The following is a 26,705-nucleotide window of genomic DNA, read 5'->3' as shown; positions in this document are numbered from 1 at the left end:
GTCCGAGTATATGGAGATACGAATGTATCGCAAACGTACTCAGCGAGAGTTCTGAGCGGGAGACCTTGAAAAGACCAGCCTGTCAATGGATAGAATTATCGTAACAACGTATTTCGATTGAACGACCTCGCAGTAATGAGCCGGCATGCTTTAACTTCGCCATGTTGCTTTATTCATCAGTAGAGTTATTAATCTTCCAACAAGAAGAGAGGGCCACAATTCATACGCTTACCAAAAAGGGAAGTCATCCTACCCAGCGCCACAGCTGGTTTACAGACACCTCTCATGATTTAAACTCATCAAAAATGGGACGCAGCGCAAAATTACATAAAAGATCGGTATGTCTCTTTAGAATCATCCTGAATGGTGCTGAAGTACTCAAGGTGCGATCGTTCGTGTTCCATGTAGCAAAAGAAAAGCTCCACTGGCTCAGCCTCTGGGCCCCGGGCGCCTTCTACTAAACAAGCAGCTATCGCTGTTTCCGTACAAGGCCAGAAAAAGAGGTCTGTCGCGAAGGTTAAGGTGTTCAAGAATAGGGGGAGGGATGCGGAAGGGCCGGTGCTTGGGGGAGCGGATTATGTTGACTTGATGTTGGGATCGCGGCGGAAGGCTAGGGAGGAGGCTGGGAAGTTGCGGGAGGAATGATTGATTGTGTATGTTCTTTGGGTGTGCTGAGAGGTGAGATGTGTCTGGTTTCCTTCGCGATTTTGTTCACGTTGGAGGCTACGGCGGTTCCAAATCCTCTTGCTCGGTGCTTGGCGAAGACTGCCGTGCGATGTGGTCCCGGGCCTTCTTGTGAAGACTGTTTTGTGCGATACGATATGATGTGCTTGTTTGTTACATTTAGTTTGCCAGATTCATAATGAAGTGCGCTCAAGAGTCGTGAGCGCACTCTGCTATGAATATGACATCTCAAGACACGAATCATGAACCCTTCATCGCTTGGAACTTGATGCGCCAACCAGTGCGTACAACATCGTGCAGTGGTAAAAAATAACCACTATGCGACGAGATCATCCGGAGTGCACATCTGTGCTACGCTATGTCCGTCTCGGTATGTATCACTGACTTTATGATTTCGTCTTTGTTCGGCTAGTAATCGTCTCCTCAGTGTTAGGCTAATGAAAGTCCCTGTCGTAGGACTCACCGGGAACGTGCAAAACCCTGTGATCAAGTCGAGATATACAGGAACATCTCGGTGTCGTTGCGCTTCATCTGGCGAGAGCTGGACCATCGCATTGCTCTGTCTGCAAGCAACAAGCTCTACGACGAAGAAAAAAACAGACAACCGTACGCAGTGGCCACACAATGGGATTCCAAGCCTAAGCCTGGAAATGCAGAGGCCGTCCAGGAGCCAACGCTGAGCACGATCAGGACCGCATTGTACTCCGTCCCATCGGAGCATCCTCACCCCAGCGGTTTTGCCTTCTGCCTGCATCAAGCTGGAGACCTCTTTGCAAGCCACGATTTGTCTTCTCAGCGCGGTCACTTTGGACATCAGGATCCTGTGTGCCTGGAGGGCGTCCTACCCAGCCTCCATCGCGATTGATTCAGCCGGCACAGTCTTCGAAGGAGCCTGTTTCCACTCCATGTGGGAAGATCGTGCGGATGGCGTTGGCATCCTTGAGATACTGGACCTGTGCACCGAGTTTCTCATCATTCAGGTACATCTTACACATGTGTGAGCCGCCTTCGGAGAGGAAGACGAACACCCCAGACCTGTATACAGGTCAATACGTTGAGGATGTCAGCGAGATCTGAGTAGCATGCCCATACTCATGATATGTATTTCCCCACTCTGAGTCCTGCCCGTCTTCCATGCCTCGATGGGATCGCGAGCAAGATGCGCGTAAAGCATGCCTGAGTAAGAGCTGCGCACGATTGCATCCACATATAAGGTCATTCTCGGTTCCGTCGTATCTGGAGGAATGAACAGACGTACTTTTGTTTAGATCAGAACTTGCAGCATCAGGCGCAGGCAAGACTGTAGACCGGTTCAATACTGCGATGCGACTGAATCCCCTCTTCAACAAATGGTACGCTGTGGACAGCCCGAAGCATCTAATAATGATCTCGCTAGTCAAATTAACGATCATCCGTAGGTACGGCTGCAAAGGAGGACGCCGTGCCCATATCGTTATCCACGACGCGGCTCTCAGGCTCACGTAGTCGCACCATCCATCTTGTTCAGAGTCTTCAACAATGGTTCCGAACTTTCCACTGTCACTGTCCCATGCCTGTCTTGAATCTGCAACATATTGTACATCCGTATAAGCTATACGTACAGCCGTCCGTCTAGTATGTAGCCGCTGTAAGGAGATAGAGAATGACATCCAACTAGTAGCATTAGTCCTTGCAAGCATGTCACCCTTATCCCAACCGTGCTTTCTTCCTACCGTGACCGCTGCCCAAGCCCGCCGCGCCACCGCTCAGGCTTGCGAAACTCGCAACGCTGCCAGCGCGCCCCGACTGTGGGTGTGACAATTGTTGCGATAAATGGGCCTGTGCCTGAGCCTGCACCTGCCCGAGCTGAGATGTTGTAGGTGGCAGCGGTATCATTGACGGCGCGTCGTCGTGCGTGATGCGCCGCTTGGGTGGATACTGCGAGTTTGGAACCGAGGCGAAAGCACTACGATGGGTTTCTGTCAGTCGATACAACTTGAATATACGACGACAGAACGTACTTATGAGTGGGGACCGGGTCCTCCTGGAACCACTTGTGCCGGAGAGCTTCCTTTGCTGACAGCCGATTGTCGGGGTCGTACGCGAAGAGTTCGCGCAACAAATCCACGCCTGCTGGAGACCGGATTCGCGATTGGCACCACTCGCTCAGGCGATTCTGGTAGCTAGACGTGTGCGGATATATCAGTATGCTGCTGTTAAATTGCAGATGGCATCGTACATGTCGAGACGTTTCATATTTTGATACTCTGGGAGATCTTTGAGGCCAGGCCAGTCTTTCTCTGCAGTAGTGTTAGTCTTATTTTTCAGAAGGCTGCGAGGCAATCGCACCTTCCGGCGTGCCGAGGACTTCAAAAATCTTGAGCAGCTGGTCCTTCTGAAATGGCACGTTCTTTTTTGAGTCCAGCTTCGCCTCTTCTCCCTTGAAGATCGGTCGAAGACTCGCCAGTTCTGCCATCACACAGCCGACGGCCCACACGTCCACGGCCTTGTTGTAGTGCTTTGCGCCGAGCAGCAGCTCCGGGGCGCGATACCATATAGTGACGACCACCTTGTCGCCCGCGAACAGCGGCTGCAGAGGTTGGTGCGTCAAGCGTGCTAGTCCTAGATCGCCGATTTTGACGACGCCGGATGAGTTTATGAGAATATTTGCTGGCTTGAGATCGCGGTGGATGATATGCGCCGTGTGGAGGTAGAGAAGGCCATTCAGCAGCTGGTAAGTGAGTGATTTAAGAACTGCTTGTGGGATGGGGTTCCTGAGTGTTTGAGAGTGATGATGAATGACTTGCTTTTCGCGGCTTCATCAGCATACAAGGATATCGAAGGCAACCGGTGACCATACCAGAAAGTCGTGCTCTGCATATTCGAACACCATATATATCGACTTCTCTTCAAGTATGACTTCTTCCAATGCAACAACATTCTCGTGCGATATCTCGCGGTTTAGCTGAACAATAATGGATCAGCCAATACGGAATTACACATTTGTGATGCTCACCGCAATTTCTCTGATGGCACTTTGACTGATGCCTGTGTACGTGACAACGTCGCCTTCCTTGTCGGGTTTGAACTTTTTGATCGCATATATCCTTTTTTCACCTTCCTTACTCCGTGCCTGGTAAACTCTGCCATACGTTCCAGAAGAGATGAAGCCAAGGATTTCGTATTTGTCTGTTACTTTTGCCCTGGCGGCATCGCGCTTGGCTCTGTAGATCCGCATCGGATCATTGACGAGCAAATTCGGGGAAAATTCGTCATGCATAGCGAGAGCCGCCATTTAGATATTCATCCACAATTCAGCTTGCGCCGTGACATGAATGTTGAACTGATGAAGGGGCTTGAGCTTGAGTACTTGAGTTTGGCTTGAGCCTGAAAGCGCTGGCGGCGCCTGCAGCCATCAAAGGATGGGCGCTTATAACCACTGAGGGACGCCGACTCGAGTCGTTTCAGGTGCGACCACAATAAGTTCGACTTCTCACAAACGTCGTAGGTTCGCGTAACGTTCGCCACCGTGTTTACGCTCATCTCAGCAAGCTAGGAATGCATTGACTCATACTGTCTGAATTTAAGAACCGTTCGCGGATCCGCGGTCTTATGTGAACTTCTCTCCAGGAGTGGAAAGAGTTTCTTGCCTCGAAATTGCTACCGAGCGTGCTGTGTAGGACAGCGGCTTAGACGGATAGAATATATTGAATGTGACTCCGGTCGGTGGCATTGACGAAGTTATCCCGATGCACCAGCTCGGAATTTGCCCGACCGCACTAGTAGCAGGCTTGAGACTCAGTCTTACCCCTCCTCGACACATTACTTTGGATGAATCAGGGGCTTCACGCCATTTACACTGACAATATACTATCCAGGACGGTGTCGCTATTCACAATGTATCTTCATCGTTATCTTTACTGACGGCAAGTAGTAGCGGTTGGTCTGATGGCACATCATGTACGAAGACCAGCGGCGGCAGGATGACGAGATCCGTACCAAATGTCGCGGTGACTCCCCAATTTTGCAATTCCTGCGTTAAGTCGGTGACCTTGCTCCGGCTTCCAGCATACCTGCGGAACTCTATGTACCTTCTCTGAAAGAGATTGTTCTCCTATTCCAGGGCAACTTCCCAACGATCTCGCCCATGGAAAGCCGTGTTCGTGGCAATCGCTTCGAAATTTGCTCCGTTATTGCGGTCCTTGGAAATCCTAAGCTCCCCAGACATCTACCGTCCTCTTGCATCAGACGGGTCCGTTCAATTCTTGCTAAAGCTGCATCAGCTCATAACTGTATTTTTGACCTTATTAGACTGGTAGTTCTCCCCTTTGGATATCGCATAAACGATGGTCGCTTAGTCGAAGGCTTAGGTGCTCACATTGAATGTCAACATGCAACCATCCCTCACTAATACAGACTTACTGGATATCAAACATCGCTCTCTCAACTTCGTGCCCGAGATCGAGAGCGTCCCAGGTGGACTTCTCTCCCCTAACTCTTCTGCGGCTGCTTCTATGGACTCGTGCTGTTGTCGTTCACTGTCTCGTTCACAGATGGCCAAGCCGATGAGGAGATTGAATGGGCTGCCCGATGGATAGATCATGTCTTTCCAAACCTCGACTCATCCAGCCTTCCGCTGCAAAAATGTAAAAGCTGTTCGATAGTGACCGTCAAATGTAAGCAAATTATCACTGGAGCAGGTAAGATTTTCATTCCAAAGGTCAGTCCTAATCGTCCAGTGTCCTACCTTGGCATTGGAGAATTTTCTAAAGTGACAACAATCTAGATCAACCACTAGCTGCGGACCATTGAGGTTCTTATTGACATACCTGCAACATGTTTATCAGTTCCTTGGCTCACCGATCCAAGCACGCGAAAGGTTATCATTATCGTGCCATCAGGCGTAGCAGTTAGACAGCCTTCGTGAGCTTTCTGAACCAGTATCTACCGAACACTTCCAATATCGGAAGGAGTAGTCCGCTTCGCAGAACTTGCTGCAGCCAGCTTCTCTCGCTCCTCAATAGCCTTGTTCCATAACCGCAGGTCCAACGTGAGCGAATCCGTCACAACGATCGCACGAAGCACAAGATATGGGTCGATTTCACTCTTCCGAGCGTGCAAGGGGAGAATAGGCAGCGGGAAGGGGTGCTATACGAATAGATCGGACGGTAAGACAAGCAACGGTGGGAATGCCACCTTCTACGCACCTCCGACTCCTCCAAATTCCCCATGGCCATAATCACGCTGTTTCGTTCCCGTAGCCATGGCATGGATGAATGGGGATTGAGGCAGAGAGATATGTCCACGAAAAGCGCGGCGTGCCCATCAGCTAGCAGCAGCATGCTCGTCTCCGGAATGTAGGCGAGCATCCTATCGACCCAGTTCAGTAACAGAGCAATTAGTACAGGGCTTGCACAACCGTCCGGCTACTCGAAGCTTTCGCGAGGTAAATTCTGGAGTGATTGAAGATAACTTAACGGGAGTCGCGCAGTCCAGCAGCTGGGGCATGTTTCGTTATCCTTGATGTAAGAATGCGGAATTTTTGCTTCTCTGAGCATCCTTCTTCATCTCTGTGCGAGAAATGAAAGCCAAACCGATTATGGCCTGTGCTGTTGAGTTTGGCGCAAGTCCGACATAAAAGTAGGAGGAAATCTGAACTCGGCAATTCCCAGGTCACTGAGGTCAGCGTGCCCTCGTCCTTCGACTCACTCTTCCACTCTCCCGTATCTCTCAAGTCTTCATCCACTCTTGTCTGTGTATCATTCTGGACGTCGATCGCGCTGGAGCGCTGGCATTTATTGTCAGCTTTGCAGTATACTTTATATTTCGTACCGCAGTCCTCAACTCCCCCCTGACAAATCATCCCCATACACCCAGTTATTTCGAAACTCCTTTGATTTTTAAGCTTCAAGCAGCTTCAAGCTCTGCCGTGTGCCATTGATAGCGAACACGCACTGGCTCTTTACAAACGCTCGTCATGCCCAACAAACGACCTCTGACTCCCAATCTCCTCCCGCCGCCGAAGCGTCTCCATACATCCGACAACCCCCCTTCCATCCCGCATGCTCCGCGGCCGAACTTTGACACGCTCCTTTACGACGAGATCATACTGCTTATCTTCTCGTACCTGTCTTGGACAGATCTCTGCGCAATCCAGCGAACAAACAGAAACTGGTCGAGGCTCGCGCTCGACAACCAGGTACATATCCCCCACGAGCACTATTCATGACAACCCGTCGTTGAACGCAGAGCGATAGTTGTGGAAGGCTCAGTATCTGAGCGAGTATGGTAGATCGAGGCTTCGTGGAGTGCGAGGCTTCATAGGGCGGGCAGATGGCCGGGAGATTAGGCCACTGCCCGGTCGAGCGCACTCGGAAGGCATCAAGGATTGGAAATGGATGTTTCGCATAAGCTCGAATTGGCGTACAGGTACGTTCACGTCTGATCCTTCTTCGAATAAATCATATAAATCATTGTGCAGGACGCTGTTCGGTGGAAGCATTGCAAACTGGACTCAACTTCCCCTTGTCGGATAGGACGCTGCTACCGTCCAGCTCAGATTCACAAGGTGTCCAGGATCAAACATTCCTTATAATCTCTGGCAGCATGACGATAACTGCCAGTTCTCGGGCATCCTCTCATCCAGTGCTCACTCTTATTGATACAACGCATGGCACACACACTCTACGGTCTGCATCAACCCGGCCGTCGGCGACAGTGCAGGTTACGGCTCTCGCCCTTGACCAATGCCCTCCAACGACTACTCACCATGCTCGGCTCGTGTCGTTTCTCTCGACGGGCGAGTTTGTTCTATTTTCCATAGACCACCACACTCCCACCCACTCATCACGGCTGTTCACTTACGTGCCAAATTCCCGAACGTCACGCACAGCGCCGATCATTCAGGCAGTATATCACCACCCGTTGCTTGTAACGCTCTCACAGTCATTCCACCTGTCGCTGTACGACCTGTCCAACGACAACGTAGCCCATACGCAGACGCTCACATCCTTTACCTCGCACCCTCCAAGTTCCCTCGTCCTTTCCACTCCTTCTCCAGGGACATACAAGCTCGTCTTGGCATATGCGATTCCTGTGTACCCTTCGCATTGGAGTGTTGGTGCTACGGAGCTGATGGTTGCGAGTGAAGCAGGCGGCCGAATGGCAGTCACCGGGACGCGTACCGCTCGTGCTATCGATGTGCCTCAGGGGTGGATCGACGAGAACAAGCTCCGCCTCATGCGTGAGCAGTGGTCTCGCAAGGTCGCCCGCGTAGCAGACACACAGACTGACGGGAAGTGGGTAGTTCTTGCTCCTGGCGATGCCGTTCCTACCAGTACCGCGGAAAAGAATGCTGTGGGTTCGCCCTCTTCGTCATCCGCATCTTCATCTCCTCCGTCAAGTCCTTCTCGGTCTCCTCATTCGTCGCTTTACACATCTTCAAGTCTGCACTCCGCAAACGCGTTGCAGCTCTACCGCCTCTATCTGCCTGCATCGTCTTCCCCCACGGCGATGCCCAAGTTGACGTTCGTGCGAAGCTTGCACGGGCAGATTGGCCCCGTTTCTGCGCTCTCTCTCGCCGATGGGCGGTGCGTGAGCCTCGGTGTGAATGGGAGTATTTGGGTGTGGGATCTGGAGGGTGGGACTGGTGCAGAGGTATCCAGCGGGAGAGTCGCTGTTGCACACGCTATCGACGAGGTCGAGAGTGAGGAGACGAGGCTGCGGGCCGCATCGGGCGTGAAGGGCACCGTGGTGTTCGACGAGAGGAGGATCATCAGTGTTGGTACAGATGGCGTGCAAGTATGGAGATTCGACGTATAACCATCGATGTAGAGCTGTTTGCGCTGTATCGTATTCTGTCCTCGTGCATTGTAGATTTCTTGAACATGCATTGTAGACTGAGACAAGCCCATCACTGAAGCTGATCTAACAGGACTGAATTGCTAATTTGTGTTGTTCACTATAAGCAACACTCAGTGATTTTTCTGAACATACGCATGTGTAAATCCTGATACAACTAAACATAAACGAACCTGGCGAGCCTCATGCGACCCAGGTTGAACGTTGAACTATGATTGAAGGAAAAAAATGTCACAAGTGAGAGAAGTAAGAGTTGAACCAGCAAAGTACCCAGCTAAGTTCGGCGCAAGCAACGTTTTCAAACTTTCCGAATTTCGACGTAAATATGAAACAATAACATACAGTTTCTTCATGGCGTAGCTCAACAGCAGAGAATATACCACTTCTCACCGAAGGAAAGGTACCAGAGTTGATCTGAATCATTCTCATCCAGTGAGTGCTTTCGGAAGGCTTTTTTGCACCTTTGGGACTGAGCACTCACTTCTGCGTTTGGCTGTGGACTTATGAGATGATAGAATGCCACGGCAAGGGGAAATGAAATTATATTTCCATTGATTCTCCGGTGGAAGAACCTTGTCATGCTTGCCGTCCTTCGGACCGACTCACTGGCAGTTTCGTCAGCGTGCATTCTTTGCTGTGACGGATAGCATTCGATGCTCAGTAGCGCTACTAGAGCCTCGTATGTCACACTTGGTAACATCATGGAGCGCTAGCGGTGATCACGTGATCATCTACACAAAAAAGGAACTTGTGGCCAACTTGTGGCGGGATAGCATTCCTGAACACCTACCATGGCACCGTCTCGTGGCCCAACCCCCCTTGCTCGAACACTGCACACCACGCTCGACCACCACAAAGGATCCGTGCACGTCGTACGCTACGCCAAAGGGACCGCGAAATACGTGCTGTCTGGCGGGCAAGACCGCACCGTGCGCTTGTGGAACCCGGACTTGGGCACGGAGATAAAGACGTATGCTGCTCATGGCTATGAAGTCCTATCTATTACCGTGTACGTCTATATGCTCGGTATATATCTGTGCTTGGAGGCTGAGGAGGGTGATTTAGCTCTCACGACAATAGCAAGTTCGCTTCCTCTGGAGGAGACCGCCAGGTGTTCTTATGGGACGTTGTGACTGGGACCACAATCCGGAGGATTCCAGGCCACATGGGCAAGATCTTTGCTGTAGAGTTCAACGAAGATGCGAGTGTTCTAGCGAGCGGTACGTCCTCATGTCTCCTAGCCGACATCGTCGCGTCCAACCGACTGGAAGCAATATGCAGGCTCGTATGATTCTACGGTTAGGTTGTGGGATCTTCGGTGCGTCCTCGTGTCCTAGATGAACTTTACTGTCAATAACAGCCTGCTGTGTTCTAGTTCCCAAAACCGCCAGCCCATACAGACACTGGAAGAGGCGCACGACGCTGTGCAGACTCTTCATGTAGGACCGACTTACATTGTGACTGGCTCTGTAGATGGCTATGTGCGTACATACGACCTCCGCATGGGAGAACTGCGCTCGGATTTCATAGGACGTACGCACTCTCTACTCTCGCTGTCTGTCCATCGAGTTGAACTGTCGCCAAAGATCCGGTGACGGCTGTCATTCCCTCCCAAGACGGTCAAACCTATCTCGTAATGACGCTAGACGCGCACGTCCGACTAATGGACATGACCACGGGCAAGATGCTGAATGATTTCACCGGCCACACGAACTCATCGTACCGCTGTCGCACATGCTTCGGACATGGCGAGGCGAGCGTCGTATGTGGCGACGAGAAGGGAATGGTGTGGGCTTGGGATTTGGTTGATGTACGTTTCGCAAGCAGTCGCGTCGTTGATTCGGATATTGTCTCACGCGCTTTGTTGTGCCAGGCAACACCTCTGCAGCCGAACCCGCCGCCGAAGGTGCACGATAAGGTCATCACATGGATAGAGCAACATCCTATTGAGGCTGGAGAGTTGGTCACTGCGAGCGCGGATGGTACCGTCAAGGTCTGGCGATATCCTGATGCTGCAACGTAGATTCCTCATACGCCGGGAAATCATACCGGTGAGAACTAGCGGCTATGAATATCAGTGGAACGAGTAGGATTAAATTGTCCGTGTCTATCTGCTGCTTTGAAAGAGACAGCCGTTCGGGAGCGTGACGGACGTAACGGAAATAGTCACAAGCGATGCTACGCGCTTGCTTTCGCGGTCACCTGATCAATGCGGCGCGACGCGTTCGTTGTGGAGATATGAAAGCTAGATTCGTGCTCGTTATAATTTACGACTGATCATCATGATTTATTGCGATGAGCTTCTGGACGTTGCGTTTGTTTCAGTGGGAGGTCGGATAAGCGTGCGAGCTATTAGCGTGCGTGCAGACTTGCTCTTCCATATGTGCGTACCGTAGTTAGTGCGCCGAACGAAAATAATGAATCTTACCTGTCATCGTTCCTGTTGAAAATTCAAAGCGCGAGCGCTCTGATGCGGTGGTAGCATCGCGGGATCAGATTAGATCTCGGGAAGATCTGGCATCTGGTGCTCTGTGGTTAGTGCCACTCAATCGCTGCTGTTTTTTGTGCTCGAAACCCCGTCGCTATCATCGCCCGTGGTCCGCGTAAAACATGTGTGTGCCTGCAGAACTTCTAGCATGTGGCGAGGAGCGGATATCAAGCGGCTCGCGAACACGTGTTCACGGTGGCTGGCACGATCTGGCGATCTGACGGTGGCCACTGGCACATCGCTCTGGCCATAAAGCACGCCGCTTATCCGTCCTTTCTCTCTCTTCCCATATACCATCAACACAGCATATTCACCTACTCTCTCTCCATTGGTATCCATTTACCTCGTGCAGGCCTTCTTAACCACACACAGAGCATCGCCTACGGCCACCGCGCAGCCACCGCCTCACGCACCTCCCCACATTAGGCATTAGCGACACTTTATTGCTCCCAACCTCTTCATCTAGTATATCCATCCCTTCATCTACTATACCCCATCCATACATCTCAGAGCTGCCTGTCATGTCCCGCTACGATCGCCTCCGCTCTTGCTCACCTGGCATCGCCTCTTCCACATCTATCTGGACAGTCTCGGACGACGAGGAGTCGTACCCGAGAACCTATTTCCCCCATTCTTATGTCAGGGATGACGACCTGCTTGCAAACATCTCATCACGAACTCATTTTTCCGGTTCCCGCCCTCCCAAGGTTGACGCCGCCACGAAGCCACGACGCAACGCCCCGGGAGCGTACTCGAGCGCGGACAGGCCTGCGATACTAGAGGATGGGAGAATAACGGATGACCACCCACTAGTCGATCTATACATCCAGCGCCTCGCTGCTGTGTACAACGTGGAAATCGGGCACCTCGAGATGACGCCATTTATCTCCCATATGCCACCGGACATGAAGGGCTCACTGAATGTCGGGAAGGTGCTGGACGTGAGCGCGGTGCTGGACATCGGGCTGACGTTGAACGAACTCCAGAGCGCGTGTATTCTCTCGCTGGCAGCGCTAAAGGTGCTCTACAGCTTCGATCACCAGGCGCACTGGGCACTGTGGGGGAAATGCGTGAGGGAGCGCACTGCGGCGGTCGTGCAGCGAGTCTCGTGTACGTCACAAGTATTTCAATCGACCCTTCCTCGCTGACATCGCCGCGCACTTAGGCCACACTCCCCGGTTGATCCACTCGAGTGTCTGCTGGGTGGGCAAGAGTGAGAACCTTATAGCACTCTCGCGGGCACACTTCCTCCGACTGCTGGTCAGCGATTCGGAAGTGGACAAGCGATCACTCCGGGATCGCAAGGTCACTGTAAAGACCGCAGTTGCTCCGGTCAACCCTCCGCGGACACGCTCGCGCACGACCACCTCTAACGACAAGGCGAAGCTAGGCGAGGAGGATGCGGTGGCGGAGAACCGCGTCCGGACGCGATCGGCCTCGAGGGTTGTGGAGGAGGCGGAGGTTGTGGCTGCGGAGAACGAGTCTGTTCTCGAGCAAGCGTCCAGTGCCATCCTCATGCTTGCAAATGCCACGGTTTCCGCGGATGCGGCCATCGATATCGAGACAGTTGAAGAGCCAACCGCTGACGAGAAACCCGTCCCTATCGAAGAAGCCGCCTCTATGGCTGCTATATGTGTACCAGCCGATGCACCGTCTGAAATCGCTAGATCAGCACCCACTCAAGAGGAGCCTGCTGTCCATGACGAGTCCGTAATCACCGAAGAGGTCGCCGCTATCGCTGCTATCCCTGCATCAGTCGATGCAGCAGTTGCCACTGCTAGACCGGCGCTTACTAGACGCTCCTCGAGACGCGTACAGAAGAAACGGACCGCGACGCCCGCACCCGAGCCTTCTTCGCTGGCCTCAGCAACAGCGGCGAACACTTCTTGCCCAAGTGATCTGGCCGCGCTGAGCGCACCGTCTACTACGCCTGCAGTCGAGTCTCTTCCCACCACGCGCTCCAGTACTGTGGTTAGTGACAGTGCTGATTCTGACCAGACGGTCGTCCCAGAGGACGGCGGCTCGAAGCCCAAAGGGAAGAAGAGAAAGGCCGCCGAGATTGAGGGAATTGATGGCGAAGAGACTCCGGAGGGACAGGAAGAGGGTCCACGGCGGAAGTCACGTCGCGCCGTGGTGAAGACGGCGAAGGCTCGCGAGGCGGACGTCGCGCCCAAGAGGCTGCCTGTACCGCGGAAGACAAGCACGCGCGCCAAGAAGGCGAAGACTTGACGAGAAGAGCATGCTTATGTTCACGATACTTATGAGCCACGGGAGGGATGAACCTGCATATGCATTGTACGATCCCGCATACTGTACTTTTACTAACTTATTGCGACCTGTGAATGGCTCTATATCAATATTTGCCTCGGCCCTCATGCAACATATGTACTATTAGATGATCTACTACATCGCATCCATACCATAATATAATATTCCATCTCCCTCTCTGTGTAACCTTCTTTTGTGAAAGGTAAGCTGCTGTACATTTGCCTTGTGGTAACAACTCCCGAAACGGTAACTGTTAGCCACAAGCGCGACGCGTCCTGGTCATATGACCGACCGGATGTTTCAGCATTCGCGTCCGAATCTTCCCTTGCCTACATCAATTCGCTCATAAATACATGAAAAGATGCAGCAACATATACAACGTGGCGAGTTTAGACATTTTTGAAACTCGGAAGGTGCGCAAGGTGTGGAACCAGAGGAGGGTGTCACGGTCATGTGATTGTGCAGGACGCCACGCGACAACATTTACTTGGTACCGCGACATCATAGTTATTTTGAACCGTTTCCTTCATGTCGTCGATCTGTACCCATTCAACCTCGTTATATGATGGCACGTACTGCATCGTGTTGAACACACCGGACATCCTATCCACCCCGGGAGAATAGCCTGTTCGCCATCAACGTGTACGGTGTCATGCATGGGGATTTCTATTTGTCACTATGATGACTCCATACTGTCCCCGACTATCTCACGGGTAGAATGACGCTGTCTATGAAGATGTCGCTGCGAATTGACGTGTTCCTCACTGGACAAGCAGACCCTACAGACACTGTCCCCTAGACAAAGGCTTCAAGCTTTGCCTGTAGTGCATCTTCCATCAGAATGCATCGAGAGTACCGGCAATCGTAAGTGTTTTTTTCCCGGTATTTCAAACTTCTAAAATCCCTGCGTATCTCTCCTGATGGTCTCAGCACTAACGGTTGCTGCTCCGTGTCTTTATTTGAAGAATGTATCCGTGTTTAGACTCGATGAAGTGAAAGACTCCGCGTCTCAATGCGCTGCATCCTTCAAATTTGAGAGCATCATATCATATCTCTCTCCTCTAGGTCCGTCCTCTCTTAACCTTACCGGCATTGTTGTTTGTCACCTTCAAATTTGACGCTGTGATCACCTCGCACTGATGATTATCTGCACCTTCTGGCAGCAGCGTGGCTTGATCTGGAATATTTCACCTTGAATAGAGGCAGAGGGGCAAAGTGAAGCCTGCGATTTGGAGTGCTGAGCCTGCACGAATGGTGCGAGTTGTCTTCGAGCTGCCCCCTGAATTCTAATCTGTTTGCTACTCACCAGTATGCCAAATCTCTGATTGAGTCAAGTCCTGGGACTGGATGGCCAATTTTCCTGCTCAAGCTGTCTCAAAAAAGCAAGACGACCACGATAATGGACCCGACACGTTTCACCATGATAGGATGTTGATGACGACGGCAATGATTGCAACGACGACCCTGAACATGATAACAAGCTTTAGATATTTGCACAGGCTGTCCGTTAGGAAATATCAGTACGAAATTCTTGTCAGCAATTGCTTAAACGCAAGTCGTAAGCGGGTCATTAAGTGGTTGACAATGAACCAGAAAATCTAACGCCTTTGTTCACGCACGACAAATCTAGCATCTACTAACGTTTTGCAGTCGCTGTACTTCCTGCGGGTGATTCTGTGGTGCACATTGTGTTGAAACTTGTGGCGCAATTGAGTTTCGTGACTATATGATGAAGCGCAACGGTGGAATGGAAAACACAGTATCGTCCAACCAGAACAGTTTATTTTTCCGCAAAGAGGTTTGGCTTCTTATATCCTGTCGTAATGTGCGCGAGCATTTCCAGTAGCTCGCACCTATCGATCACCATTTTGCTTGACTTATTGACTCCCAGAGGATCGCATGCTGAAACTGGTGCATACGATGGTGCCCAAGGCGTCGCACATCGTCTATATGCGAATCCCTCGTTCTCTCATCAGGGTCGATGTGTGTCGCGATCAATCTGCTCCTGAACTAACGTAACAGTCCCATAGTTGATACGGCTGAGATCACGCACGAGAAGATGCTGCTGCTTCCTATGTTCAAGGCGAGAACAGCGCCAAGTTAGATCTTCGGGAGCAGCGGCACCGCGAACGATCTCATATTCTCCTGGGACGAAGCCAACACATTCCGAGCCCATTCAGTGAAGCGCAGGTGGACGGTGACATCAATCAGTTGCGATTGGCTATTGAGCCGGGCCGCCAAAAGAAAAGCGATGGGCTAGGAATAGGACTGATAACACCGCTGTATTGACTGCTTTCGTTATAGTACCCGTATGTGTCGGCTTTGCTAGCATATTGATATGCCGGTGCGTCCCATGATTTGCGTCCCAGCGGTTCTGTCTGTCAACTCATACAATAGCAGGCCGCTAACTGGTTCTTGGATGGTAGTAACAGAGAAAGGATATCACATTTTCTGCTTTCAGTACGTGTCCTTCTCTTCAGCCATTTCGTCGGTTGATAACAAAAGACGAGGTATGTTTTCTTCGAACAATGAACACGCGGTTCTGAACCTTGGTACATACGTTGCATCTACGCTGGACCATTCCTTCTCGGTGCAACTTGATGCAAGATGCCATCGACCTTGTAGCTCCACGGATGCCTTCAATGTCTGTGCCTTTGACAAGTCAATAGCCAAATGTCCTGTTGGCGAGCCCAGCCTTGTGCAGGCTCAGACGGTCCTATCCCTCCACCGATGTTCGCCAGTGCCACGGCCTCCCTTGTATTCCGGCAAGGGTCATGGGATTGCGAGCGTTAGAACAAGAATGCTCACGGGTGCAACCGGTGTATATCTGTCGTAATCTCATTTCCAAAGTGTTCGGCTAAGACGAGGCGCCTATGCCGACTGTGCGTAGCCAACCTGGCCCCCCATAGCGCGCCGCCTTCGCGTTCAGGCAGAGAACCAGCGCAGTGCGGGCGTCTACAGCAGGAAGACTGAATCCGGGCCGCGCCTCGGATCACCCGGCACGTGATGGACAAGCCCAGATGACGGGCCGGCGGCCCGTCGAGCCCTCCCGATGGTCCCCTTCCTTAATAACTTCGGGTGTCCGTACCATTCTTCCCGCCTGTGTGCAAGTTCCTCGACACCTCCTTATCTCAAACCATGATGGACCACGCAATCCACCATGGACTCAACGGACACAGCCGACACGTTTCTCGCCCGCTGACTCCAGGAATTTATGCACCTATCCCCACGTTCTACCAACCGGAGACTGAGGAGCTCGGTGAGTGTTCTCCAGGTCATTCAATAGCGCACAGAGGATTGAGGATTTTCATCTGTTTCCAAGATCTTACCACTCTCGCGGAACATGTCGTTCGTTGCGCGAAAGCCGGCGTGCAGCCCCTCCTCGCAGGATCCATGGGCGAAGGCGCGCACCTAACACACGGCGAGCGTGTGCTGCTCATCAAGACCGCACGGAAAGCACTCGACGATGCTGGCTTCGAATCGATGCCCATCATCTCAGGTACTGGCACCGGCAGCACACGCGAGACAATCGAGCTCTGCAAGGAGGCCGCGTCGGCAGGAGCGGACTACGCAATTGTCATCGCAAGCGGATACTATGCCGGTGTCCTGGCCGGTAACCCGAAGGCATTGAAGGCATTCTGGTCAGAGGTGGCGGAGAAGAGCCCTATTCCCGTCGTAATCTATAACTGTGAATTGATCGGTTTTCACACATGATCAGCGAGGTTGACCCGTTGGGCAGATCCCGCTGCGAGTGGCGGCATCGACCTTGATTCTGATCTAATCACGGAGTTGGCGACTGAGTGCCCTAACTTGGCCGGTGTCAAGCTCACGTCAGTCCATTTTTTACTGTTTACGCACTAGTTTCTGTTGCTCACATTCTTATAGATGCGGTAGCGTTGGCAAGTTGACGCGGATCTGCGCAGCCGTGTCCGACCCATCTTTCTCATCACTATATCCCCGGAAGAACCTTGATGCGCCATTCTTGGTGCTGGGTGGTTACGCTGATTTCATCCTCCCATCCTCCTACGCGAACGGACATGGTGCCATCACAGGTCTGGCGAACGTTGCACCCGTGAGTGGCTCCTTCACGTCCCTTGAACCTTCCAGTTACTGAGCCAATAATCCCAGTATACAATCATGAAGCTCTTCCAGCTCTCTGAGGCTGCGCACAAGGACCCTTCCCTTCTTCCGGAGGCACAGCGTGTACAAGGTATTGTTAGCCGAGCAGATTTCACCATCGCAAAAGCTAGTATCTCCGGCACAAAGGCGTTGCTGGAGAAGATATACGGCTACGGTGGTGTTCCGCGCAAGCCTTTGCCTCCGTTCGAGCCTGCAGCGTTTGAGGCGCTCTGGGCACACCCCCATGTTCAGGACATCGTGAAGATAGAGCATGAGTTGAGCGGAAAGACGAAGTCGTGAATGGTTGGTCATTTGCCTACAGCAATTTCCGTGGGCCGCTGAGGTGGCGGCGTGTGGGCGATAGGAAAACCACGTTTTCTCCTGTGCATGATCCATGTAACATTAGAGCAGCACCGTTAGACGTTTTCCTGTACAATGAGCTACAGCCCGATGGAAGCATCCAATGCAGTGCAGCACCGATGTCTGCGTTCCGGCTAATGAACACGAGATCAACATGAGTAGCGGATATATATGCGACCATTTGAGATGATCATGCGTTTTGCTGCTGCGAAGGCGTGATGCAATAGAGACGAATTGTAGCTGTACTGACGTTGAAGAATAACTGGGATCAAGATGGGCACGGCGCGCACTCGGAAATTACGAAATCCCCGACCTCGTTTTCCTCCTGCCATCCCAACGCTAAATCACACTCAGGTTGCGGAGATTAGCCTTCCCTCCAGCATGAATTATTTCTTCTGTAATTATTGCAATGAGTCTCATGGTGATGTTCCGGGCGAGCTTGCCGAGGAATATGCAACATTGTATTCACGGAGCGCAGTGAGGCGGAGTAGATCGACCGAAATATATACAATCAATGGGGCGAAATTGCGCATCGTCACACCTTGCACTGGTCGTAAAAGAGAGCTGCGTAGCGTCGCTTGGCCGTCAGGCGTATCAGGATCAACCCGGCCTTCGTCCAGGATGGGATGAGCGGCTAAGGATTGCACGCTGTGCGGCATCTACGCCACTTATGCGCTCTTGCAAGCGAGATTGTATCCCCGAGTACTTCACATTGAGCAAGACGATGTTGACATCAGCCTGACTCGAATTTCCAGAGGGCAACAGAATCACGAGGTCGTGTGGCGATAGTACAGCGAGGCAACAGAGTAGCTGCCGCCACCTGACGCGGCGGAAGTCCATCAGAGTCGCAGTCCTAGTTATTTTACAGAAGCACGATCAGCTTGAACAATCGACTGCGCAGCATACAAAGATAAGAAGGATCAGGCGTGCGCGTGAGGCCAAATGATCGTCAATTGATGAACGCTTAAGCAAAGTTGTGAGGAATTTATAAAACGTCACTAGACGGCCGCGGTGACAATGAGGCGCTTCGTACGTAAGGATCAGACTCGTAGACACACCTTCAGAGAAAAAGCTTCACCTACGACCACACTTCGCGGAAAGCTTTTCGGGGGTCGGAACATTTGCTACCCCGGATGGTTGAACGTTGACACGTCAGGATTGGGCAGTGTGTACACGGCACCGCGGAGAGCGTTCGTCAGTCGCTGTTAAGTACTCTTTGGTGAGTCAGGCATTACTCGTAAAGTCTCCCAACTTTCGAACCTTCTGTTTGCTAGGTCGTTAGCGTTCGACCCTAAAGCTACCAATCCGCATCCTTACGTTCACCTGCGGTTCCTCGCTGCGCTTCCTGACTGCAGGCAATCTTACTGATGTACGGTTTGGCGCGCCCGGGCGGACAACTTGAAGTATATCGCCCCTCATAGTACGGCGCGCGAATCACCGTGTCACCAAGTGTCGCTATGTGATGCCTTGATCAATTCCGGACATCCTACGTGTTCAAACGTTCCAAATCTGCAGATGGGTGTGTCGGTGAACAGAACTGGAAACGGATAGAACACACAACGGAGGCAAGAATCATACCACACTACGTTCGTCGCAGCTTAGATTGGATTGCTTGCATCTGTTTGATTGATTAATCTTTACCTTTGCCTTTATTGAATGGTGAGCCCAATGAGTGAGCCTTCTCTACTTGATCCTCACGCGTTTATATACATCACAGAATTACAGTTAGAGTTGTCAGCTTGAGTGGTGACATCTCGGCTTGGCGGCTGGGCAAAGGAACAGTCGAGTAGAAGAGGAATGCATTCACACGGACACAATTCAAGAATGTGTCTCTGTGAGCGCGGGACACGTATTCAGTCGGTGAGTCCTGCGCATACGTCTTCCGAACTGTATGCTTCATGCATGAGGGTGAGTATCCATCGCGATGGTTAAATCGGGATGCCTTGAAACGCTCTCGATTCTTCCATTCTCATGGTATGTACCGCAACAAATGCCCTTGTGCAGGGTGTTCGTCACAGTACATATGAGAAGGAAGAGTCGAGACTGGTAGAGACATCCGGAAGTCGGTTTGTCCGCATAGACCGATGCGACGTATCTAGAATAGAACAATTTAAGTGGAAGTATCTCGGGTATCCTCCGGATCTTGCAAGGTTTGCTTACACCTCGTAAATAGGAACTGACCTACCAATTTGTATGATAGAGTGGACCCGATAGGGCTGCTGCGACACTAGGATCGGCGGGAGACCGTTCCGACAGGCCTCTCCAGCCTGGTAATTGGACGAGCCTTAGCCGGCCGCGAAAGCCCAATCGGACCTCGTGGTACATCAGGATGCACGGAGGGACTATGCGTTCTATGCAGCGGAGAGGACGTTGGGATGTAAGTCGCTGCCGTCCATCGTCGACTCACTCCCATTATATGCCTGACCACCGCCAAGGAGAAGACACAACGCTCCACCACACAGTAATCGATGGATCGCCGTCTCCACTGACCGTCCATCCTACTGCAGCCTGCCCACCTCCATACGGTCATATTGAGAATGACTCACCGGAAACCCTAAACGTCTTCCTCCGACCAGAGCCCTGCAATGTATTGATGGATGCGATAACTGATTCGTAAGGTGGGCGCCATCCGTCCGCACCGCATGCTGCAGACAAGGATGCTTCTGTGCACATTGCATTGTTCAAGCCCCAATCCCCCCTGCGTCAGTAACCGCGTGGTCTGTGACTGGGGTGCTGGCGATGGCGATAGATCGCTCTGGGTGCACTGACGAATATTTCTGCCATGCGATGTGACTGGCAACGACGGCGTTTGTTTGTCCAGATTATGAAAAGTTAGAACGACGATGCAAGAAAGGCTCGTCAATGATGGTGACGACGCGGGGAGGAGGACAGCCGATAGCCCCCAGTAGGCGAGAATGAGGGAATGCACTAGTCGAAAAGGCACTCAGTCGGAGATGGTCTGAGCTGGTCGGCTGGCGATTTGATTTCTGACCATCGACATGTGACTCATATTGGACATAAAGGCAGAAGAGGTTTGCCACCAATGCGCTCTCATCATCCGCCTGCTAACTCCTGGACATCGACTGACTGTAATGCATGACCAGATCACGAAGATGGGCCCTAGTCGACAGCTCTATCCTCACAATCTGACTGGGTGGCATATCCTTTCGTCTCCCTGTTGAGCAAGCTCCAAGGACGGTTGCTCGTCTCATGGCCCAATTCACGACTGAACATACAATGATTGCACCGCTCGTGACTCAAGGTTCTGTCTACAATTGAATTGAAAATAACGCACGACACGGCTTAAAATGTCATTTGAATTGTGGCCGATTGAAGAGAGTGCTGTCACCTCGGAGACTGAGATCACACTCATTGGTTCTCCTGGACGTACGTGACTCTGCCTCCATCTTTGACTATACCTCAGACTTTCAGCCTCATCCTCAGTTGGGAACGAACTACACTCCAACGGATGCGGATCGATGGAGATAGGCGGAAGAGGAGAGTTTGGTCCGGATTGAAACTCGCGGCACGTCCGAGTACGATCGTATCCGCTACATCCGCAGGTATCATTCCCTCGCCATCCAAACCGTCATCATGTAGGTATACGATGCTCGCACTCTGTCTTCTGTGCATCCAACGTCAACATCATGGACTGCACATATACGACGCAGACCCTACCTGTTTCTGACGGTCAGACCGTCTCCCGTCGAGGCGTGGCCAAGGTCAGTGTGGCTCGGCACTTCAACTTGCAGCACTTCGCTTACCTACATCCGCAGAGGTGTTCGTCCCCTCCTCGCGCAGACTCAGTTGTCTCCATGCTTCGTTCTCTGAGTCTCGATGACGACTTCTTTGAGCGTCGAGCGCTGCGCGCTACGTGCATACAGAAGACGCCACTGGACGATTTCCATCCCCAGGCAAGCGAGATCGTTCCGGGACTGTTCGTCTGCGACATTTACACTGCCACATCACCGGCTGTTGTGCGTGGACTGGGCATCACCCACGTCGCATCCGTGATCAAGCACGACTGTCCTCGATTCCCAAAACCAATGCAGCATGTCTGGGTCCCCATCGACGATTCTCGCCAGGCGGAACTTCTCGGACACTTGGACTTTGTCGTAGAGTGGATCGCCCAAGCGCTTGAGCAAAAGGGACAAGTGATGGTCCATTGTGTGTGGGGGATGAGCAGGAGTGCCAGCGTCGTGATCGCATATCTCATGGCCGTGGAGAAGATGCCGTTCGACATTGCATGCAAGCATGTCATCTCAAGAAGGAAGGTTGTGAGACCTAACAGCGCGTTCATGCGGCAATTGAAGGCGTATGAACAAATTTTGAGGAGTAGGGGTCAGCGTAGGCACTCAGTTTGACCGTGTACGGTGCGTGCAAAAAAAAACAAAAGCAGGAATGAACTGTTGTGACATTATGTCAGAATAATCTCTGGAAATCTAGGCATTCCTCAGTATATTTGCAGGCAAGAAACGGTACTTTCAGAATCGAAGGGGATTCACTGAGTTACTCGACGAAGAAAACCTTCCAGGCGTGACCGTTACGATCACGTGGACAGCAGTCACAATATCTGTTATGTCACTTACGGTGGCTGAAGACAGCACTCTTCCTGACGTTCACCATTGCCATTCCGACCAGTTGATTACACATGAACTATGTATAAAACATGTTTCAAATGGCTGTCTTTGCGGCAGTCCTCCGCCACAAACGGTCCTGCAGTTTTTGAAAAAACGTGACAGTCCGTGTAGCTTATCGTAGTTGGTACTGACGCCATGTTTTTATTGCGACCGATAAGCTGATGAGAAGTGCCACTGGCCTGCGACCTGAATGTCGAGAATGCCTGCAGAGCCGTCAAAAGTGCCGCCGAGCCTTACTGAGGTGCAAGTATCTGCTATCCGGCGAGCTGCAGCAGATTTACTACCAGAATGCGCAAAGTTCCTGGCCTCACTGATTCAGATTGACACCACCAATCCTCCTGGCAAGAATTATCCCGAATGTGCACAACTCATCGGAAATACTCTGAAGTCATTCGGGTATACGGTGGAATATGTCGAGGTACCTGTGCATCAGCTCCCGACCCTCGCACCGAGTGGTGAAGGTCTGCGCCGTGTAAACGTGATTGGCAGGCTGTCTGGCAGCGACGGCGCTCAAGGAAAGACGCTGCATGTGAATGGGCACTTCGACGTCGTGCCGATTGGTACAGCGGCGAATTGGAAGTACCCTCCATTCGGTGGCGAGGTCCATAACGGTAGGATGTACGGACGGGGAACTGCCGATATGAAAGGAGGCATTGCTGCTCAGGCATGTCAATTCGGCTCCGAGGTGTTGAAAAGATAAACTGAATGTTATCATCCCAGATCTTCGCAGTAGAAGCCATCAAAAGAGCTGGTCTTCGCCTCGAGGGCAACATTGAACAGTCAGGGGTAGTAGACGAGGAAACCACTGGCATTCACAATGCCGGCATGGGCTTCCTCGTTGATTCGGGCCATATCAGAGCCGACAAGATCGATGCCGTTGTAATAACCGAGCCACTAAACACGACTAACGTCTGTTGTGGACGTGAGTAGCTTCGCACACATTCATGTTCCATTAATGACATCATCTTCTTGCAAGACCGAGGCACGATATGGGGTGCTATCACCTTCCGCGGACGATTATCGCATGGATCGATGCCGGGGCTCGGGATCAACGCTCTTCATCACGCATGCACGTTCGTGCATCTCGCGACGACCACCCTTTGCCCTAAACTTGCGTCACGCGTCGACGAGTCGGTGATTCCTGCTGAAGCGCGCATGGCTTCATTGGCTTTCACGATCCTCAAAGCAGGAGATAACATCAACAGTGTGCCTGACATTGCCGTCGTGCACTTCGATAGGCGCATCGTGCCTGGCGAGACCCTTGCAAATGCGCGTAAAGAGATAATGGATATCCTGACAAGCATGAACGACAGAGAAGATTGCACGGGGCTCGATTACGAGTACAAAGAGGAATATGCTACCGAGGCGACCTGGGTGGATCCGAAGCAGCCCATTTCGCTGATCTTCCAAGATGCCATAAAGGTGGTGACGGGCCAACAGGCAGGCATTGTGACTTCTCCTGGCAGCGATGATTAAGTTAGTTCTTACGTCCGCATTTGTCCTGCTTGCCACTGATGTGCATGGTCCTCCCTGCATTCTTCGCAGCGCTTCCTGGTCCATTCATTGAGGCCCGCAATAGAATCCACAATCGTCTACGGACCAGGATATATCTCCGAGGCTCACATAGCGGATGAGAGCATAGACCTAGAGAAGGAGCTCAAGGTTGGGATGGAGGTCATGGCATTAGCATTTGCTACCTTTCTTGGTGTGGATGAAATACAGGAAGCCTGATTGCATGTGTCGCGCGGTAACTTATCTTCTATAGAATGGCTTTCCCCACCTTTGAAGAAGCAATCCTTGGTTCCTGATACAGCTCGCGATTTTGATAGCTCATCCTTTCTCACGGCAAACATGCGGGATCCGTACGCGTCTTTCCTCATTCGTCTCCGCTTTCCGTTTCGTCCGCGGATCTCCATGGTCGTTATCTGACCTTATCACCGGGTCTGTGTCCTGACGGATCACAGATGTATATCTCTGCGAGAAGACTCACTCAAAAGCGACCCGGCCCCCAGTCCACGCGCTGCAAGAACGTCAGGATCGCGCGTCGCCACCATGGTTTTCGGCACAAATTTATGACAGGCTCGCGGGCCGACAGACGGGCTGCGTCAGGTTTCTTCGGTTAACTGATCATGTCATGTACGGAATTCACGACGGACTGCCACAATGTAAGCTTGTTTCTCAGAGCTGCTCTATTTTCAGAGAGAGCTGACAGACACTGGGAACCGAATGTCAAATATGCCCGTACGAATGCGACCGACGATCCGAGGATAAAAAGAGGCCTGGCTTCCGATGATGCTTCGTCGCGAAGTCTTCGTAAACAAGAACCTCAGTAACTTCGCACATGAAGGGAGCTGCGGTACCGCTCATTTGAAACATAATCTTCTCGTACGGTCGCACGATGGCCGGAGAAATTACGTAGAACGGTCGTCAAGGTACACGCTGTTACAAAGGACACGAATAATAGCCGAATATTACACTACAGTACGTTAATACGCAGAGAATCCATCAAGCGGACTTCCCAGGGACCACTTCAAACGCCTCCTCTCGCCCTTTCCCATTTCGACTGCTATCCTCGTCGCTGTTGACAATTGCTGCATCGTTCAGGACTTCGCCTTCCTCCACGCCGCGCAGGCCGCCTCCGCTGTAATCGGACAGATAGAAGTATGTGGCGGGCAGTGCGACGATCAGCCCGCCGACGATGTTCCCGAGGTACGAAGCGATCAGAGACCTTTCGGGGACAACGTGTCAATATAAATGACGACTTGACAGCGTGTCCTTGGCACGTACTTTCGAATGTACTCGGCCACCGTCAACTGAGGGAGCGATCAGCAGATATTCCCGAGAACATTTCCACGTTACTCACGTCAGCTCCAAACATGATACCCAATGGGACGGAGAACATGTTCGCAATCACTAGTAGAAGGTCTTAGCAATCGACTCGCAAGGCCGACGAGAAGGATTCTTACCGTGATCAAATGCTGCCGAGACGAAAATCTATAAGACGAAGTGAACTTCGGTGCAGTTCTCGCGCAGTTACATGACAAAGCCTACCATGATCGGGATCCATATAGCCACAATCTGTGCAGTTGCAGTCAGCCTGCCTTCTATGAGATGTGCTATTTGCAGAACGGACCTTTGAGAGCGTATCACGCGCTCCAGCAGCTTGCTATGTGAAAAGATGCCTCTATTGAGAACATGCTCACAACATCCATACAGTGAAACACTTACCCAAACTGCTACGCAGACGAGCCAATTACAGCCAATGCCGCGGAGGAAGATTTGGTACCATTCCGGCTCCTTTGCCTTGTGTCTAATGGTGAGAGAGAACGTGTCATATGAGCACGAGTCAAACAAGCAGCTGAATTGACTCACAGTGCGAAGTCCTGTGCATAGCTGATGTATGGCTCTGTTGAGATGATGCCGCTATCTGCACGATGAAGAATGGCTATCAGCAATCCTCGCTAGTCCACGCTGGCATGAGGTGCTCGCATTTTGTAAGGACAGCTGCGAAGAAGAGGCTGCCGCATAGGTTGCCGAAAGTGACTATTCGGAATATGTTCAGAAGCGCTGAGAAGCGCAGCTGCTTAGATGACCCACCGAGAAGCCAATTCCATGGAAGTCCCCACCAAGGCACTGCACCCTTCAAGCAGGCCATTGGAAATATCTGGTCACAAATGTCAGCATGCGTGTCTATGCATCTATATCTGGGCTTACCATCATGTTGCTGGTCAGCAGTTCCTGACCCTGAAGGACAATCCTGGCAATCGTACGTTAGTTCGTCCCACTATGCAATGCCGCCCTACGCCCACGCTAGCCCATGCCAGGGACGGGCTCCTGCGCATTAGGAAGGCCGCCTTACATTATCAAACCCACGGGAAACACTGCCCCTCCCAAGACCTTGACCAAGCCGGGGTTATTGGTGGTGATTCCTGCTGAGCCACCTGAGATAATCTCTGAGAGGAGACCGCCGAACGACAGCATGACACCTGCAAGAACCTGCAAAAACAGTGAATGGATTCCTTCAGAGAGACAAAACGGAATATCACGACTTACCGCTTTGAGGAAGACCACATCTCCTCGCGTTCTGTGCTTAGCGATGCCATGCTCAACCATCGCCACCGCTACTTGAGCTGGCTTGAGGGTACTAGGAGGGTCGAAATTCGTCATAACGGAGGGCGCCAGGAAGGATGCACGAAGGGGGCACGGCGTACAAGGGAAAGGAGCCACCGCGACGCCCACGCTCGGGGGACCCTGATACTTGTAGTGCAGGGAAAGCGCTCAATCTTTGGTTTGATAGCGACGAATGC

At 51.9% G+C, this 26,705-nt stretch overlaps 10 protein-coding genes across 10 annotated transcripts; 7 read left to right on the top strand and 3 right to left on the bottom strand.

Moving 5' to 3' along the window:
• Positions 1–305: 305 nt before the first annotated feature.
• LAESUDRAFT_657674 (uncharacterized protein) lies at positions 306–645 on the top strand (the record flags this gene model as incomplete). Its single annotated transcript, XM_040904701.1, has 2 exons — positions 306–338; positions 409–645. 2 exons carry the CDS (start codon positions 306–308, stop codon positions 643–645), a joined length of 270 nt encoding a protein of 89 aa, XP_040762400.1.
• Positions 646–2,212: 1,567 nt separating this feature from the next.
• On the bottom strand, positions 2,213–4,038 carry LAESUDRAFT_682519 (kinase-like protein). Its single transcript, XM_040905794.1, has 6 exons — positions 3,680–4,038; positions 3,524–3,628; positions 3,013–3,469; positions 2,903–2,963; positions 2,685–2,846; positions 2,213–2,629 (listed from the first exon to the last, which is right to left on the bottom strand). Exons 1-6 carry the CDS (start codon positions 3,956–3,958, stop codon positions 2,371–2,373), a joined length of 1,323 nt encoding a protein of 440 aa, XP_040762399.1. The 5' UTR covers positions 3,959–4,038; the 3' UTR covers positions 2,213–2,370.
• Positions 4,039–5,607: 1,569 nt separating this feature from the next.
• Positions 5,608–6,171, bottom strand: LAESUDRAFT_657387 (uncharacterized protein; the record flags this gene model as incomplete). Its single annotated transcript, XM_040904682.1, has 3 exons — positions 5,608–5,811; positions 5,871–6,033; positions 6,083–6,171. 3 exons carry the CDS (start codon positions 6,169–6,171, stop codon positions 5,608–5,610), a joined length of 456 nt encoding a protein of 151 aa, XP_040762398.1.
• A 213-nt stretch (positions 6,172–6,384) lies between these two features.
• Positions 6,385–8,638, top strand: LAESUDRAFT_727838 (uncharacterized protein). Its single transcript, XM_040909304.1, has 3 exons — positions 6,385–6,862; positions 6,921–7,092; positions 7,145–8,638. The coding sequence occupies exons 1-3, from the start codon at positions 6,641–6,643 to the stop codon at positions 8,482–8,484; spliced, it is 1,734 nt and encodes a 577-aa protein (XP_040762397.1). The 5' UTR covers positions 6,385–6,640; the 3' UTR covers positions 8,485–8,638.
• Positions 8,639–9,314: 676 nt separating this feature from the next.
• On the top strand, positions 9,315–10,546 carry LAESUDRAFT_737867 (nuclear mRNA splicing protein; the record flags this gene model as incomplete). The annotated part of the gene is made up of 6 exons (XM_040910825.1): positions 9,315–9,532; positions 9,589–9,743; positions 9,805–9,841; positions 9,899–10,056; positions 10,110–10,333; positions 10,397–10,546. 6 exons carry the CDS (start codon positions 9,315–9,317, stop codon positions 10,544–10,546), a joined length of 942 nt encoding a protein of 313 aa, XP_040762396.1.
• Positions 10,547–11,257: 711 nt separating this feature from the next.
• On the top strand, positions 11,258–13,454 carry LAESUDRAFT_814014 (uncharacterized protein). The gene is made up of 2 exons (XM_040914552.1): positions 11,258–12,121; positions 12,177–13,454. The coding sequence occupies exons 1-2, from the start codon at positions 11,533–11,535 to the stop codon at positions 13,238–13,240; spliced, it is 1,653 nt and encodes a 550-aa protein (XP_040762395.1). The 5' UTR covers positions 11,258–11,532; the 3' UTR covers positions 13,241–13,454.
• A 2,803-nt stretch (positions 13,455–16,257) lies between these two features.
• LAESUDRAFT_727835 (dihydrodipicolinate synthetase) lies at positions 16,258–17,893 on the top strand. Its single transcript, XM_040909303.1, has 5 exons — positions 16,258–16,538; positions 16,602–16,967; positions 17,019–17,109; positions 17,165–17,351; positions 17,408–17,893. Exons 1-5 carry the CDS (start codon positions 16,418–16,420, stop codon positions 17,696–17,698), a joined length of 1,056 nt encoding a protein of 351 aa, XP_040762394.1. The 5' UTR covers positions 16,258–16,417; the 3' UTR covers positions 17,699–17,893.
• Positions 17,894–21,405: 3,512 nt separating this feature from the next.
• LAESUDRAFT_760939 (phosphatases II) lies at positions 21,406–22,122 on the top strand (the record flags this gene model as incomplete). The annotated part of the gene is made up of 2 exons (XM_040912831.1): positions 21,406–21,480; positions 21,535–22,122. The coding sequence occupies 2 exons, from the start codon at positions 21,406–21,408 to the stop codon at positions 22,120–22,122; spliced, it is 663 nt and encodes a 220-aa protein (XP_040762393.1).
• A 475-nt stretch (positions 22,123–22,597) lies between these two features.
• Positions 22,598–24,129, top strand: LAESUDRAFT_715449 (acetylornithine deacetylase; the record flags this gene model as incomplete). The annotated part of the gene is made up of 4 exons (XM_040907151.1): positions 22,598–23,083; positions 23,119–23,320; positions 23,375–23,847; positions 23,944–24,129. 4 exons carry the CDS (start codon positions 22,598–22,600, stop codon positions 24,127–24,129), a joined length of 1,347 nt encoding a protein of 448 aa, XP_040762392.1.
• Positions 24,130–24,803: 674 nt separating this feature from the next.
• On the bottom strand, positions 24,804–26,619 carry LAESUDRAFT_727831 (Formate/nitrite transporter). Its single transcript, XM_040909302.1, has 13 exons — positions 26,452–26,619; positions 26,258–26,394; positions 26,113–26,155; positions 25,996–26,062; positions 25,888–25,941; positions 25,771–25,825; positions 25,627–25,708; positions 25,532–25,564; positions 25,450–25,476; positions 25,365–25,392; positions 25,262–25,311; positions 25,186–25,211; positions 24,804–25,126 (listed from the first exon to the last, which is right to left on the bottom strand). Exons 1-13 carry the CDS (start codon positions 26,563–26,565, stop codon positions 24,904–24,906), a joined length of 939 nt encoding a protein of 312 aa, XP_040762391.1. The 5' UTR covers positions 26,566–26,619; the 3' UTR covers positions 24,804–24,903.
• Between the last annotated feature and the right edge of the window lie 86 nt (positions 26,620–26,705).

Source organism: Laetiporus sulphureus (assembly GCF_001632365.1).
Source record: "Laetiporus sulphureus 93-53 unplaced genomic scaffold LAESUscaffold_31, whole genome shotgun sequence".
NCBI classification, from domain to species: Eukaryota; Fungi; Basidiomycota; class Agaricomycetes; order Polyporales; family Laetiporaceae; genus Laetiporus; species Laetiporus sulphureus.
This window is presented reverse-complemented; position numbering and strand designations above follow the sequence as displayed.